The sequence below is a fragment of the Ranitomeya imitator genome, chromosome 7 (genome assembly GCF_032444005.1).
Source record: "Ranitomeya imitator isolate aRanImi1 chromosome 7, aRanImi1.pri, whole genome shotgun sequence".
Classification (NCBI taxonomy): domain Eukaryota; kingdom Metazoa; phylum Chordata; class Amphibia; order Anura; family Dendrobatidae; genus Ranitomeya; species Ranitomeya imitator.
Window position 1 is genome coordinate 52,055,532 of NC_091288.1, and position 17,144 is coordinate 52,072,675.

General features: G+C 41.9%; 1 protein-coding gene across 1 annotated transcript in view; it reads right to left on the reverse strand.

The window, feature by feature from the left end:
- The window catches only part of CWC22 (CWC22 spliceosome associated protein homolog), a 100,442-nt gene that overhangs the window by 26,756 nt on the left and 56,542 nt on the right, over positions 1 to 17,144 (reverse strand). The window contains exon 13 of the mRNA XM_069733225.1: positions 14,029 to 14,089. Within this exon, the coding sequence (XP_069589326.1) occupies positions 14,029 to 14,089 (61 nt within the window). The remainder of the gene's footprint in view (positions 1 to 14,028; positions 14,090 to 17,144) is intronic.

A 17,144-nucleotide genomic window follows, 5' to 3' on the forward strand; every position in this document is an offset into this window, starting at 1 on the left:
CCTGCGCCCTGATGCATGCGCTGCAGCGACGCATGCTTCGCAAAACGCAAATGCAACGCATGTCCATGCGCCCCCATGTTAAATATAGGGGCGCATGCGTTGCCGCGGCTGCGCCCGACGCAGCCGGGAGCGGCGCAAATGTGAACGTAGCCTTAGCCACTGCTAAAATAGAGGTGCTTCTTCGCTACCTACTCCACGCTTAAGTTTTACGCAAAGCTTCCATATGAGGTATTTGCACATACTGTAGATGTCACATATAACTACCGTATATACCCGAGTATATACGGTATATTTATTGGGAAAATGCTTTTTAATTACAACAGTGTTGTCAATTGGATATATAGAACAAAATAATGATAATTCAGTCGTTCGCATACCTTCCCACCCTCCAAAGTAAATACAAAAAAAAAAAAGTGATTACAAGATTTTTTGTAAGCAAGAAGCATCATGCTCCATGATTGGTGATGACATAGAAATCAGTATAATTAGGAGGCCATCTGTGCCCCTGCAGAAAAAAAAAATTGGAACCTTTTCACAAGACAGATGTCCGTAAAACAGGCGAGGAGCAAGGTCCAACTTTGGTTATTGTCCCTAAAAAGTTAAGTGCTAATTGAGCTTTTACCATTTAGGTAATTTTTCATAAAAGACGACTGCTGAACTGAACACTAATCAATCATGAGCGAGTTGCTACTGTGGAAGAGAAATAAAAAAAAAAAAATAGGCAAAGAAATAAAACCACAGATGTCCATGAATTAAGGGGAAGGTGCGATCAAACAATTATTTTTAACAGCAATTGAAAAAAAATGTAAAGAATTAATGTTTACATTTTCTTAAATATTATCATTTGTTTATAGCTTAGTAAAATATGAAAAAGAATTTGAAAAGGTTTGGCATTTCCACTTTTAAACACTAGGGGGAGCAGCTACTGAAATCTGACAAAAACCTAGTGTACGACTAGCTCACATTACAGCACTGCAGTAAATATGGGCGGAGCCTGCTGACATGTGTGATGTCTCCTCTCCTCCCCTTCTGGGTGTTTGCTAAGGGATTAGAGAGGATGATATTCAGGAACCCAGTGAGCAGCCATTTTGTTGGTGATTGCAAAGTTATACTGACAAGTAGACAGTCACAGATGGCAGGCAGCAAGGATTCTGGGAGATCTATGGTGGAGGGAGCAGGGTGACAGCAGCACAGAGTATTTCAGGAGTGTGCTGGTCTATGGGGGCCCCCTGTTTGGTGCGCGGAGCAGCCAGGGATTTACATAGAGCGCTGTCTTTTATACACATGGATGGACCGTCTGCTCCACAGAAATCCAGGAAACATTTCTGCGGATTGATGGCCTGTTCTGATCCAGACTTTGCATACAGACCCCATTCCCCTCCTCAGATCCTGTCTTCTCCATCCTGTCCTGGCGATGTGTGAAAGCGAGGCGACAGGCGCAGTCTGGGGTGATGCTGGGAAGCAGGCTGGGGGGGGGGGGGGAAATGTAGCCATAAGGTAACGATAAAAATGAGACCCTTCTCTTCAGCTGCCTCACAAGCCCTCCCCTGACTGCACCTAATTGGAGATCATGCTGCCCCCTCTATTACCCCAGACCCGCGTGCAGGTGCTCAGCCAGAACCACCCTAGAATGGGTCCCCTTTCTGAAGATAATACTGCCATAGTGTTCTCACATAATACTGCCATATAGATCACACATAATACCGCCATATAGATCACAGACAATACCGTCATACAGTCCTCACATAATACCACCATATAGATCACACATAATACCACCATATAGATCACACATAATACCACCATATAGATCACACATAATACCACCATATAGATCACACATAATACCACCATATAGATCACACATAATACCACCATATAGATCACACATAATACCACCATATAGATCACACATAATACCACCATATAGATCACACATAATACCACCATATAGATCACACATAATACCACCATATAGATCACACATAATACCACCATATAGATCACACATAATACCACCATATAGATCACACATAATACCACCATATAGATCACACATAATACCACCATATAGATCACACATAATACCACCATATAGATCACACATAATACCACCATATAGATCACACATAATACCACCATATAGATCACACATAATACCACCATATAGATCACACATAATGCTGCCAGTGTTCTCACATAATACCGCCATATAGATGTCACATAATACCGTCAAATAGTTCTCACATAATACCGCCATATAGATCACACAATACCGCCATATACTTCTCACATAATGCCACCACATAGATCTCACATAATTCCGCCATATAGATCACACAATACCGCCATATAGATAACACACAATACCACCATATAATTCTCACAATACTGATCAAGCATAATACCACCATACAGATCACATATAATACCGTCATATAGATCACACATAATGCCATAATACAGCATGACCCCCGCAGCTCCTGTTATCGCACACACTGAGTTGTGTGTGCAATAGGGAAAGACAAGCAGGGGGGAGAGGAGTGGATAGGATTAGATACACGGCTCAACAGACAGTATCACACAGGAGAGGATTAGATACACGGGACAGCAGTCAGTATCACACAGGATAAGATTAGATACACGGCTCAACAGACAGTATCACACAGGAGAGGATTAGATACACGGGACAGCAGTCAGTATCCCACAGGATAGGATTAGATACACGGGTCAGCAGTCAGTATCACACAAGAGAGGATTAGATACATGGCTCAGACAGTATCACACAAGAGAGGATTAGATACACAGCTCAGCAGATAGTATCACGCAGGAGAGGATTAGACACATCTCAGCAGTCAGTATCGGATAGGATTAGATGCACAGCTCAGCAGTCAGTATCACACGAGAGAATTAGATACATGGGTCAGCAGACAGTATCACACAGTATAGGAATAGATACACGGCTCAGCACATTATCACAGGATAAGATTAGATACACGGCTCAGCAGTCAGTATCACACAGGAGAGGATTAGATACACAGCTCAATAGTCAGTATCACACAGAATAGGATTAGATACACGGCTCAGCAGTCAGTATCACACAGGAGAGGATTAGAAACACAGCTCAATAGTCAGTATCACACAGAATAGGATTAGATACACGGCTCAGCAGTCAGTATCACACAGGAGAGGATTATATACACAGCTCAATAGTCAGTATCACACAGGATAGGATTAGATACACGGCTCAGCAGTCAGTATCACACAGGAGAGGATTAGATACACGGCTCAGCACAGTATCACACAGTATAGTAATAGATACACGGTCTGATGTCCTGATGAGGAGCTGCAGTGAGAGGCAGGGTCGGAGCAGCACAGAGCTTCCCCCATTCCCCTCTGTTACCTCTCTGCAGCTCCTGATAAGAGGACATCAGACCGCAGCACTTCATCCTCTCTAGTGATTTTAGAGATTAGAGCCAGGGCACCAGGCAGCAGAGGACAGGGAACGGCTGACTGCTGACAGTGTGAAGGGGGAGACAGATGGAGCTGCCCCTCCTGTAACAGCGCAGCTCTCAAGTGCAGCTCACAGATACACTGTGGGCTCCAGAAAGATGGCGCCGACCTCCTCCCTCTGCTGTGATGTGGACAGCTCAGGGGGCGTGCCCAGATCACAGCATGTAGCAGTTCAATACAAAGTATAGGGTCGGCGTCCGACCGCTGACTCCTATGCCCAGGGCAGCCTATTTGCAGAGTGCAAGTGTCGTGCTGGGACTCTTACACTCCTGCAAAGCAAAATGGCGGCGCCCAGTGGCTGCAAAAATAATTAATAAAAAAAATATATTCAAGTTAAAAATTAATTTTGTATTAAAAATAATTGTTTATATAAACAATCATTTTTAATACAAAAACAAAATTGCGTCACCTTCCCTTTAAGTTATGCGTAATAATTAGTGATAAGCGAGTGTGTTCGTTACTGGAGTTTTCTGAGCACGCTCGGATGTTCTCCGAGTATCTTGGGCGTACTCGTAGATGTTTGAGTCCCCACAGCTGCATGATTTGTGGCTACTAGACAGCCTGAATACATGTGGGGATTCCCTAACAAACAGGCAATCTCTGCATGTGTTCAGGTTGTTTAACAGCCAGAAATCATGCAGCTGTTTGGACACAAACATAATCTGCGAGCACGCCCAAGATACTCGGAGAACACCCGAGCATGCTCGGAAAACTCGAGTAACAAGCACACTCGCTCATCATTAGTAATAATGAGAACGGACAGGGAAAAAGTATTGAACACATGATATGAGCTGAAATCTATTAGTAATTATAAAGCAACCCTGCCACTTAGTGAAAGATAATATCATCTAGTTCAACTAAGCCTATAAAAAAAAGGTGTCTTTACCAAAGTACCACACAAGAAACATCTCATAATGGGTACAAAAACAAAACATAACAGTGAGCTGCCTCAAGACCTTCACAACCTTATTGTTGCAAAATATACTGATGACATTGGTCACAGAAGAATTTCTAAACTACTGAAGGTTCCAGTGAGCACTGTTGGGGCCATAATCCAAAAGTGGAAAGGACACAATTTCACCATAAACCAGCCATAACCAGGTGCTCCCCCAAGATTTCAGACATAGGAGTGAAGAAAATTATCATAAGAAATGTTCAACAGCTAGGAACCACCTGTGGAGAGCTACAGAAAGACCTGGAATTAGCAGGTACAACAGTTTCAAAGAAAACTTTGCCCTCAACCTCCATGGCCTCACCACACAAGACCCCATTGGTGAACAAAAAGCATGTTTAAGTGTGTTTACAGCTTGCTTAACATTTAGACAAGCTTGTTAAATACTGGCAGAATTTAGTCTGGCCAGATGAAACCAATGTTGAACTCTTTGATAACCACAGATAGCACTCATATGTGGTAATTGGACTTCTGAATGTGCCCTAACTTATTACTAAGCCATTACTTATTAATGAGCTAATCCAAGTCAGGTGAGGCAGTGTTCAAAGAGGATTATACAGCTATCCTTACAGAGATTTTCAAAGTCTGTACACCAGTCTCATCAGGTCCCATACATCTATTTATTAATGTATGCAGACTGTATTGTGAAATCTGGTGACAAATCCACTTTACAGTATCTGAAGTTGAGGAGTTTGACCTAACAAAGTCTTACAAAGTATAATAGCTTACATCTAATATATCCCACATTCATAAAATATTCTTTACTTAGGGTACCGTCACACAGTGCAATTTTCATCGCTACGACGGTACGACCCGTGACGCTCCAGCGTCGTAACAATATCGCTCCAGCGTCGTAGACTGCTGTCACACTTTGCAATCTACGACGCTGGAGCGATAATTTCATGACGTATGTGCGATGTAGAAGCCGTTGGTTACTATGCGCACATCGTATACAATATATGTTACACCATGCGATCATGCCGCCACAGCGGGACACTAGACGACGAAAGAAAGTTTCAAACGATCTGCTACGACGTACGATTCTCAGCGGGGTCCCTGATCGCAGGAGCGTGTCAGACACTGCGATCTCGTAACTATATCGCTCGAACGTCACGAATCGTGCCGTCGTAGCGATCAAAATTGCACTGTGTGACGGTACCCTTAGAGCAAAACAACCATTCCGTTTCATTCTATTCTTTTATTACAGAACTACAACTTAACTACAGAGAACATTACACACAAAAATGACTAAAATCCCACTAAATGTACTCCAGTCACTACAGTGCGATATTTACTTGCCAATTATACTGCACAATGCAATGGCTGCGGAGGCTTTTTTTGGGCGCACATGACACACCGCACTTTAGATGTAACCACCATCTCTGTGTTGTAACTGCCAATTTGTGTCTTGTAGCAAGATGCCTGCTGGACAGAGGAGAGACGTACTCTGCAAAAATAGACTAGGAAATGTGTCAAATCCAAAACATATTAGGCATTTAACTGTGCTATTTAGGATCTTCAGCTCTACAGTACACGGAGCAGAACAATAAAATTTGTCAACGAAAGCCTAAGTGCAGGGGAAAAAAAAAAAAAAACGGACAAAAATTACAATAAAAACAGATTAGCCCCTTACTGACCTTTCACAGTCTTGTGACGGTGGAAAGGGGGAAAATGGCAAATATCTCTGCTCTACAATAATGGGTTTCTAGCAAAAGCAGGTCGGGTTATCAGCTGTCAGAGACAACCTGAGAAAATGTCTTTATTCCATTTATTCTCATTTATATGTTACATAGTCTCATGACACCCAAATCAGATTTTCCAGTAACTCATGGTACAACAGGAGATCGCTTTTCCTGTAACTTGGACTTCTATATATGCCCCAGTAACAGTACAAATTTGCATAATTAAAAAATAAAAATAATTATGTTATGTCCTTTTTTAATGACCTTTTGGGAAACATTTTATATAACAAACATATATTAAAAAAAAATGAGTAAAAAGTTACTTTTTGATATATAAAACCTTGCATAGTACTCTACCCAGTGATATTCTATGGGGCAGATCAGATCTGAGATTATTTTCTCATGTCGATTCGGAATAAGAGAACAACCGCAGCATGCTGTGATTGGCAGCGAGACTCGGTTCACTCGCACCCATATAAGTCTAGGGGTGCGAGTGAAACATCGAACTGCACTCGGATGTCACCTAAGTGCAGTGCGATATACATAGATGCACTGATACTCGGCTGATGCTCGCAGGGGAGCAAGAGCTGAGGGTCATTAGCATCTCGCATTGTATGCTATACGCTGGTGTGACTCCAGCCCAAGAGTGACTTCTGGCTCAGAGAACCCAGTGTGATCCGGGAAGTCAGAACAGAAGTGAAGCTAGAAAGAAGGGGATGCTCACAGGTACTAACTATGCAGGATGCCCAAACCTTTGCATCAGCCCATTTTCCTTCTCGTAACTAATGTAAAAAAAAAAAAAAAAAAAAAAAAAAAGCTATATGATATATATGTAGAGATTATATATATATATATATATATATATATATATATATATATATATATATATATATATATATATATATATATATATATATATATATATACACACACACATATATTATATATATATAAATATTATATATATTCACACACACTCTTTTGCCTACAATACAAAAGAATTGTGGAAATGTATCTTGCTTAACTGTTCACATTAACAGTCATTTTGACCAAAATTTGCCATGCCACTGTATGCAATTAGATAGGTTTAGGCAATAAAATGTTTGTGGGAGTGATTCCTTAACAAAATGCAAAGCAAATTATCTAAAGAGAAGTCTAAGGGTACCGTCACACTATACGATTTACCTACGATCACGACCAGCGATATGACCTGGCCGTGATCGTAGGTAAATCGTAGTGTGGTCGCTGGGGAGCTGTCACACAGACAGCTCTCCAGCGACCAACGATGCCGAGGTCCCTGGGTAACCAGGGTAAACATCGGGTAACTAAGCGCAGGACCACGCTTAGTTACCCGATGTTTACCCTGGTTACAAGCGTTAAACTAAAAAAAAAACAAACAGCACATACTTACATCTGGTGTCCGTCACGTCCCTTGCCGTCTCTGCTTCCCGCATTGTGACTGCCGGCCGTAAAGTGAAAGTGAAAGCACAGCCGCTGTGCTCTGCTTTCACTTTACGGCCGGCAGTCACAGTGCGGGAAGCAGAGACGGCAAGGGACGTGACGGACACCAGATGTAAGTATGTGCTGTTTTTTTTTTTTTAGTTTAACGCTTGTAACCAGGGTAAACATCGGGTAACTAAGCGCGGTCCTGCGCTTAGTTACCCGATGTTTACCCTGGTTACAAGCGAACGCATCGCTGGATCGCATCGCTAGATCGCTAGATCGGTGTTACACACACCGATCTAGCGATGACAGCGGGAGATCCAGCGATGAAAGAAAGTTCCATACGATCTGCTACGACGTACGATTCTCAGCAGGATCCCTGATCGCTGCTGCGTGTCAGACACAGCGATATCGTAACGATATCGCTGGAACGTCACGAATCGTACCGTCGTAGCGATCGAAATGTTATAGTGTGACGGTACCCTTACTCACTATTTGGTGTGACTGCCTGCTGCCTTTATAGCAGCATGAATTCTTCTCCGCACACTTGTGCACACAGTTTTTGATGGAACTCAGCAGGGAGGTTGTTCCAAACATCTTGGAGAACTAACCGCAGAGCTACTGTGGATGTCGCTTGCACAAATTCTTCTGTCTCCTTATGTAATCGCAGACTAGCTGATGTTGATATCAGGGCTCAGTGGGGGCCGTATCATCACTTCCAGGACTCCTTGTGCTTTACACTGAACTTCGTTCTTTGGTTGTATTTTTGGGCTCATTTTCCTGCTGCAGAATACATTTGAAGCCAATCAGAAGCCTCCCTTGTGATATTTCATGATGGAGAAGTATCTGCCTCTATTTCTCAGTATTGAGGAAAACATTAATCCAGCCAACACCCCAACTCCATTTGTTGACATGCAGCAGCAAACTGGCAAGAAACCTCCACTATGCTTCACTGGTGCCTTCAGACACTTATTACTGCACCACTCTCCAGACCCTCGGTGAACAAGCTGCTTTCTGTTTTCACCAAGTACTTCAAACTTTGACACACCAGTCCAGAGGACCTGCTGCCATTATTCTGTACCTCAGTTCCTATAGTTTAATCATACTTTAGTCACGCCGAACAATAGATGGTTGGTGTAACTTCTGAGCTGATGGCACTGCTGGACATCTTCCAATTCTAAAGGTAAATAACCATGATGTGCCTTTCATCTGCTGCCCTAAGTTTCCCTGGCTGACCACTGCATTAACAGTCCTCAACAATGGCCATTTCTTGGTGCTTCTTCAAAAGAATTTGAAAGCACATCTTGAAACCGCAGTCTGCTTTATAATCTTTGGATGGGAGAGACCTTGTTGATGCAGTTTATGTACCTTGTGTCTTGTTTCTGCGCTGTCTTGCCATGATGTTCCTGTGACATGGAACGGTCTTCCACAACCTCACCTTTGCAGCAGAGTTTGGCTGTGCCTCACCCAGTTTCAAGCCCCCTAAAACAGCTGTTTCTATTTCAGTTAACAACTATGTTTCAACCTACATATGAAACGATGATCATTATTATCTCTTTGTTATAACTTGCTTCTCAAACACAAGATTATAACTCTACAGCATCACTGACTTTATCAATGCTTCTATAAACAGTTGCATGCGGTTTTGAAAGCTAAGTGCGGTGACACAAAATATTGATTAGATTTCAACTTCTCTTTGGCTCAATCACTAAGAATTTTGTTAATTTATACAAAAAAAAATATACTGGCACTTCCCATTTATGAAAACATCCTTCTTTTGAAGCATTTGTTTTACACACCTTTCTAAAAGTTTTGCACAGTACTATACATTACATAAAAAAAAGAAAGTTTCAAATGTGGCATCCATGGTAATTAACTTCATTTTTAGGCTTTTTGCCAGGAGAGGCGTGTTTGATAAATATTAGGTTAGGGTCCTGTCAAAGAAAGGTCCACCTCGTAGTGGCTGGTGGGCTCTCATGATTTATGTACTAAGCACCTTCATTTTTAGGAGTATATTCTATATAGAAGTATTGCAGTCCAAATTGCATATATTCAAGGTTATGATACATACACACACTTACACATACTTATATAAATATATACACTGTGCCAAGTGCAGCTTAACTATAAATCCTTTGCAAATACAATTTATAATTTACAAGGTAATTTATATATGACTGCTCTCTCATTGAAAAATTATAGAAGATTTAGTTTTGGAGAGGAAAAAAAAAACAGTGGTGTGGTCAGGCTCATATCGACCTTGTGTAGAAGGGTTTAAATAAGAAATGAAGACCAAGAAGTGCCATCAAAAAGTAAAAAACAAGCAAGGGTTCATGAACACAGACAATAAGAAACCTGCACCATAGCAAAGTCTGAAAAGTGGAGAGCTGTAAATGATGGCGCTTGTAAACCTTGCTAGGCCTTTCCCGTGAGACGAGCTGCCAGGCTACACGATAGATGCTGAGGACAAAATCTAAACATGAAGGAATGGAATCCCCAGCGGGTCATAAATATTACACTATAATTTACACCTTATTACAGATTTAATTCAATTGACATGACATGGAAACGTATATTATGCTGGCAACAAAAAGCCAGCCTCCCTGTGCGCTTCTAAGACTGTTAGCATTACCAGATTATGTGCATATGAATTAAATAAATGCCCAGAACACTTTATTTATTTAGCTTTTTATTTTTAGGAAATTGGTATGGTTAATTTGTACTAAGGTGGCAGATGCAAAGTTGTCATGTCAACTCTCTCGCATATAAAACCTAAGATAAAAGCAAAATGAGGAAATACTTTGCAGTAAATAAATAGCAATACTGCATGAAAAGAACATAGGGAACTTATTATAATTTTGATTAAAAAACATAAAAGCCATCCGACCACGTCAAGGTGACCCTATTCGGGACGATACTAACCTCTAGTAATAAAACCTTACTATATGTAAAATAATGTAAATGTGAATAGGAGCTGAGCAGGATAGAGACCCCGACTAATGGACACTAAGCCATGGGGAGTGCACAGAGTGGGAAAGGCTGAAAATAAGAGTGTAGCCTCGCTTTTCTTTGAGCTGGACGTTTAATAGCTCTCCGTGGCTGGAGTTGGGGTCTCAGTCCTGCTCGGCCCCTATCCACGTTTACATAATTTGACATATGGCAAGGTTTTAATACTTTAGGTTAGGACCGTCCCAAATAAGGTCAACTTGACAAGGTGGGATGGTTTTTATATTTTTTAGCAAAATTATATAAAGTACCCCATGTTATTTTCATTAACTATTGCTATTTATTTAATGCAGGATATTTTCTCATTTTGTTTTTATCTTAGGTTTTATCTACCGTATATACTCGAGTATAAGCAGAGATTTTCAGCCCATTTTGTTTTTAGGCTGAAAGTGCCCCTCTCTGCTTATACTCGAGTCGTTCTCCCAGGGAGTTGGCGGGGAAGGGGGTGCGGCAGCTGTCACATCATACTTACCTGCTCCCGATGCATGTCTGCATGTTCCTGCTTCTCCGGCAGCTTCTTCCTGTGTTCAGCGGTCACGTGGTACCGCTCATTAAAGTAATGAATATGGACGCATATTCATTACTTTAATGAGCAGTACGATGTGACCGCTGAACATAGGAAGAAGCTGCCGGCACCCAGAGACCATCTGTCAGTGAGAAGCTGCCAGGGACCACGCCGGGAGCAGGGGAGGTGAGCATTCCGATATTCACCTGTCCCTGTTCCACCGACGCGCGCCCCTCCGTCTTCCGCATCTTCTGTCTTCTGTGTGACATTCAGGTCAGAGGGCGCGATGACAGGTTTATTGTGCGAGCCACCCTGTGCCCGAACAGTCACTTCGGAGGATGTGGAAGACAGAGCAGCGCGCAGCGGTGGAACGGGGACATGTGAATATTGCAAGTGCCGGTGTCCCCGCCTGCTCAGGACAAGAGGTGAATATGTCTTTTTTTTAATCGCAGCATATGGGGCAATTGTTTCTATGGATCATCTTATGGGGCCATAATCAACCTATGCAGCATTGTATGGGGCATTATTTCTATGGAGCATCTTATAGGGCCATAATCAACCTTTGTGCAACATTATATGGAGCATATTTTTGTATGAAGCATCCTATGGGGCCAATCACAAACTTTATGGAGCATTATATGGGGCATATTTTATTATGGAGCATCTTATGGGGCCCATCATGAACTTTATGGAGCATTATATGGGGCGTATTTTGTATGGAGCCCATCATGAACTGTATGGAGCATTATATGAGGCTCCTAATTCAATATGGATATTCAAAAACACTTAACCTACTGATGTCTCAGTTAATTTTACTTTTATTGGTATCTATTTTTATTTTTGAAATTTACCAGTAGCTGCTGCATTTCCCACACTAGGCTTATACTCGAGTCATTAAGTTTTCCCTGTTTTTTGTGGCAAAATTAGGGGGGGTCGGCTTATACTCGAGTATATACGGTATTTAGTAGCCAGTGTGAACATGTTCCTACATGTTGTATGCACACCAACTTATAATCCAGTTCATTTTGTTTGGTTTCAACTCTCTCACATATACAGTTAGGTCAAGACATATTTTGACAGTGATTGCATTTTCATGATTTCAGCTCTGCAGACCATTATCTTGGATTTGAAATGAAACGAACTGAGATGCAATTGAAGTGTAGACTTTCTGGTTTAATTAAAGGGGTTAAGCAAAAATGTTTATGAATTGCAACCCATTTATCCACAAAGCCGCCTCATTTCAGGGGCTCAAAAGTAATTGGACAAATTAACTTTACAAAAGTGTTAAAAAATAACATTTTATTTATGTAGAGAATCCTTTGCAGGCAATGACTGTGTGAAGTCTGGAAACCATGGACGTCATCTAACACTGGGCTTCCTCCTTTGTGATGCTTTGCTGGCCTCTACTGCAGTTGACTTAAGTTGTTCATTGTCTGTGGGTCTTTCTGCCTTAAGTTTTGTCTTGCGCATGTGAAATGCTGCCTCATGGGGTTGAGATTTGGTGACCGACTCGACCATTACATAGTATTCCACTTTGTTGCTTAAAAAAACAACAACTTCAGAGTTGCATTTGCAGTATGTTTTGGGTCACTGTCCATCTGTACTGTGAAGAGCTGACCAATCTTGCTGCATTTGGTTGAATCTGATTAGAAAGTATCATCCTGTACTCTTCAGAATTAATTTGGTTGCTTCTGTCACCAGTCACATCATCAATAAACACTAGTGGTGGAGTGCCATTGGAAGCCAAGCATTCCCAAGCCATCACACTGCCTCCATCATGTTTACAGAGGATGTGGTGTGCTTTGGGTCATAAGCTGTTCCAAGCCATCTCAATATTCTCCCCCCCCCCCCCCCCATCATTGTGGTACAGGTTCATTTTAGGGTCGTCTGTCCAAAGAATGCTTTTAAAGAACTGGGCTGGCTTATTTTTTAAGGCTGATTAGTGGTTTGCACCTTGTGGTGAACCCTCTGCATTTGCTCTCATAGTGTCTTCTCTTTATGGTAGACTTAGATACTGAAACACCTACTTCCTGTGTGTTCTTCACTTGGGAGGATATTGTGAGTGTGTTTTTCTTAACCATGGGAAGTATTCTTCAATCATCCACCATTGTTGCCTTCTATGGGCATCCAGGTTTTTTCGAGTTCCCAATGCTCACCACTCACCAGTACACTTTTCTTCTTCTTTTGCAGAATATTCCCCCCCCCCCCCTAATTTCCTTCCATTGAGAGCTCCTTTGACCGCATGATGTGGGTTCACAGGAACAGCTACCAAATACAAATGCCACACCTGTAATCATCTCCAGGCCTTTTACCTGCTGAACTAATAGAATAACGGAAACAGCCCATTAAGGAGCTGGAGAGATAATTTTTTCAATTACATTTGGGCTCTTTAAAAAGAGGCAGCTACATATTAAAGAACTGTAATTCCTAAACCCTTACTCCAATTAGGATGAGAATACCCTCAAAGTGGAGAGTCTGCACTTTAAGTCCATATTGATTATATAACTATATTGAGTATGTTTTGGTAAACAGCTAAAATACAAAAACGTGTGTAACTTTACAAATATTTCTGGACCCAACAATATGTTTAACTAAGCATGTATATTTCTCATAAAATACTGGCTCAGCTTGTTCTCAAAACTTAGTCAAGGAATCCTTATTTCTCCTGGCAATGAATAAATGGACACGTTATTTCCTGCAGTCCCATCTCACATACAATGAATTGAATGGAGACGGACTATGTTCACCTCTGCTCAATCCAATATGGAGCTAAAGAGTACTGGATAACGATTGGGGACCACTAGCAAAGTCTAAAAAAAAGACATAAAAGTTACCTCTAACCATTTTCAACCTAGGAGGCATGTGTAATATACATATATATGAAGACATGTTATACAGATATGGCCACATCACTGTACAAAACTTACCGTCTGACTATCTGGAAAGTCCATCTTTATTAGCTTGTGAGCACATTCCTCAAAATCTAAACTGAATATTGAAGAAAAAAAGAAAAAAGTAAAAGTTAATAATATACACAGCAAAATAACTCCCCAGAGTTCTGAATAAACGTACAGTCTTTACAAACATGCAATTAAAGGGAACCTATCACCAGGCTTCTGTTTTATTGCTTCCACCATATTGTCATTGTATTCGGCTTCCTCGATCTGATTTTTTATTACCTTCCCACAGCTCAGCAAATCCTCCCAGAAAAAAAAGTAATTTTATTTGAGCCTTATTTTCTAGGAAAATGATCTTTAATTGAAAAGATGGGCAGGGCCAAACCATCATGGCCACCTTAAGCAAGAGCTTTTATTCAGCTCTACAGTCTTTGATGGTCGTGGTTGATACAAATGCTCTGGGCTTCATTTAACAGAGCATGTGCAAGAAACACGTCCATCAGAAAAAAAAGGGCTTAACTCAAGGACAGGCTGGAGATGAAGAGTCAATATGGGTCAATATGGCAGAGGGATCCCTAGAATGGAGGGAGATAAGAAAACGCATTGGTGTCATTTAGGGAATTTAGGAGCTGCTGCACTATGCAGTAAACTCCCCCTTGTAGACAGCCAGAATGTAATCATTTAACCCCTTCATGACCAGGGGATTTTTCGTTTTTTCCGTGTTCCTTTTTCGCTCCCCTCCTTCCCAGAGCCATAACTTTTTTATTTTTCCGTCAATTTGGCCATGTGAGGGCTTATTTTTTGCGGGACAAGTTGTACTTTTGAACGACATCATTGGTTTTACCATGTCATGTACTAGAAAACGGGAAAAATATTCCAAGTGCGGTGAAATTGCAAAAAAAGTGCAGTCCCACACTTGTTTTTTGTTTGGCTTTTTTGCTAGGTTCACTAAATGCTAAAACTGACCTGCCATTATGATTCTCCAGGTCAGTACGAGTTCATAGACCCCTAACATGACTAGGTTATTTTTTATCTAAGTGGTGAAAAAAAATTCCAAACTTTGCTAAAAAAAAAAAAAAAAATTGCGCCATTTTCCGATACTCGTAGCGTCTCCATTTTTCATGATCTGGGGTCGGTTGAGGGCTTATTTTTTGCGTGCCGAGCTGGCGTTTTTAATGATACCACTTTTGTGCAGATACGTTCTTTTGATCGCCCGTTATTGCATTTTAATGCAATGTCGCGGCGACCAAAAAAACGTAATTCTGGTGTTTCGAATTTTTTTCCCGCTACGCTGTTTAGCGATCAGGTTAATGCTATTTTTAATTGATAGATCGGGCGATTCTGAGCACGGCGATACCAAATATGCGTAGATTTGATATTTTTTTTATTGATTTTGATTGGGGCGAAAGGGGGGTGATTTAAACTTTTATGCTTTTTTTAATTTTTTTCACATTTTTTTAAACTTTTTTTTTTTTTTTAACTTTTGCCATGCTTCAATAGCCTCCGTGGGAGGCTAGAAGCAGGCACAACGCGATCGGCTCTGCTACATAGCAGCGATCTGCTGATCGCTGCTATGTAGCAGAAATGGAGGTGTGCTGTGAGCGCCGACCACAGGGTGGCGCTCACAGCCACCGGCGATCAGTAACCATAGAGGTCTCTGGGACCTCTATGGTTACAATATACAAGCATCGCCGACCCCCGATCATGTGACGGGGGTCGGCGATGATGTCATTTCCGGCCGCCCGGCCGGAAGCGGTAGTTAAATGCCGCTGTCTGCGTTTGACAGCGGCATTTAACTAGTTAATAGGTGCGGGCAGATCGCGATTCTGCCCGCGCCTATTACGGGCACATGTCAGCTGTACAAAACAGCTGACATGTCCCGGCTTTGATGCGGGCTCACCGCGGAGCCCTGCATCAAAGCAGGGGAGCCGGCATCGGACGGTATAGTACGTCCGATGCCGGTAAGGGGTTAAAAGGAAAAGTCAGCAGATTTTTGGTATGTAATCTGAGCACAGCATGAGGTATGAGGACAGCATGAGGTATGGGTTAAAACACTGAATTCAACAGGTGCTGCTTACATACAATAAAGGTTTTATCACTAAGACATCATCATTGCTACGACAAGCTGGCACTCGAGTACTCGTCTGGCCACGCCCCCTACTATGATAAGTAGCTCACTGTCAATAGACAATGTACATACAGAGCCTGGTGGGAGTGGGGGTAGCTTTCTCAGCTCTGCTTCATGCTGCATCCAAGAACTCTGTGTCACAACTGCTGCACCCAGTAAACTACGAGATACATCATTGGATTCAGGGTCTCTTTTCCTACATCATGCTGCTCACAAATGCGGGAGCAAAAACCTGCTGACAGATTCCTTTAAAAGGGGGTGCTCTTAAGTTTGAAAGTTAATCTATCTAGACTAAAAAAACGGCATTCGGTCAACAAACATACAGCTGATCGGTGGTGGTTTAGTGCCATGGGTGAGGTTCCTGTAGACAGTGAGAGTCCAGGAACTGAAGGCTCTTGGGCCTTCAGGCTGAGCTTTACCATGCAGGATTTTTTTGGTTTGCCTTTTTAAGTACTGAAGTCTAAATGTCTCATGTACTATTTATAACATGACCCATTTTTAATCTTGACAGATCTACCGTATTTTTCATACTATAAGACGCACACTTCCCCAAAATTTTTTGGGGAAAAACGGGGGGTGATGGCTGTGTCTTATAGTCGGAATCTACTATATAATTGTCTAAGGGTCACTTCTGTCTTTCTGTCTGTCACAGATATTCATTGGTCGCGGCCTGTCTGTCATGGAAATCCAAGTCGCAGATTGGTCGCAGCAAAACAGCCACGACCAATCAGCGACTGGCAGAGTCTGGCGGAAAAATGGCCGCTCCTTCCTCCCCGCAGTCAGTGCCCGCTCCATACTCCACTCCAGTCAGCCCTCACACAGGGTTAATGCCAGCATAATGGACTGCAGTGTGACGCACTCCATTAACGCAGCTATTAACCCCGTGTGACCAACTTTTTTACTATTGATGATGCGTATGCAGCATCAATAGTCAAAAGATCTAATGTTAAAAATAATAATAATTAAAAAAAAAAAATCATTATATACTCGACTTCCGCCGCCTTTCCCGCTCCTCGCG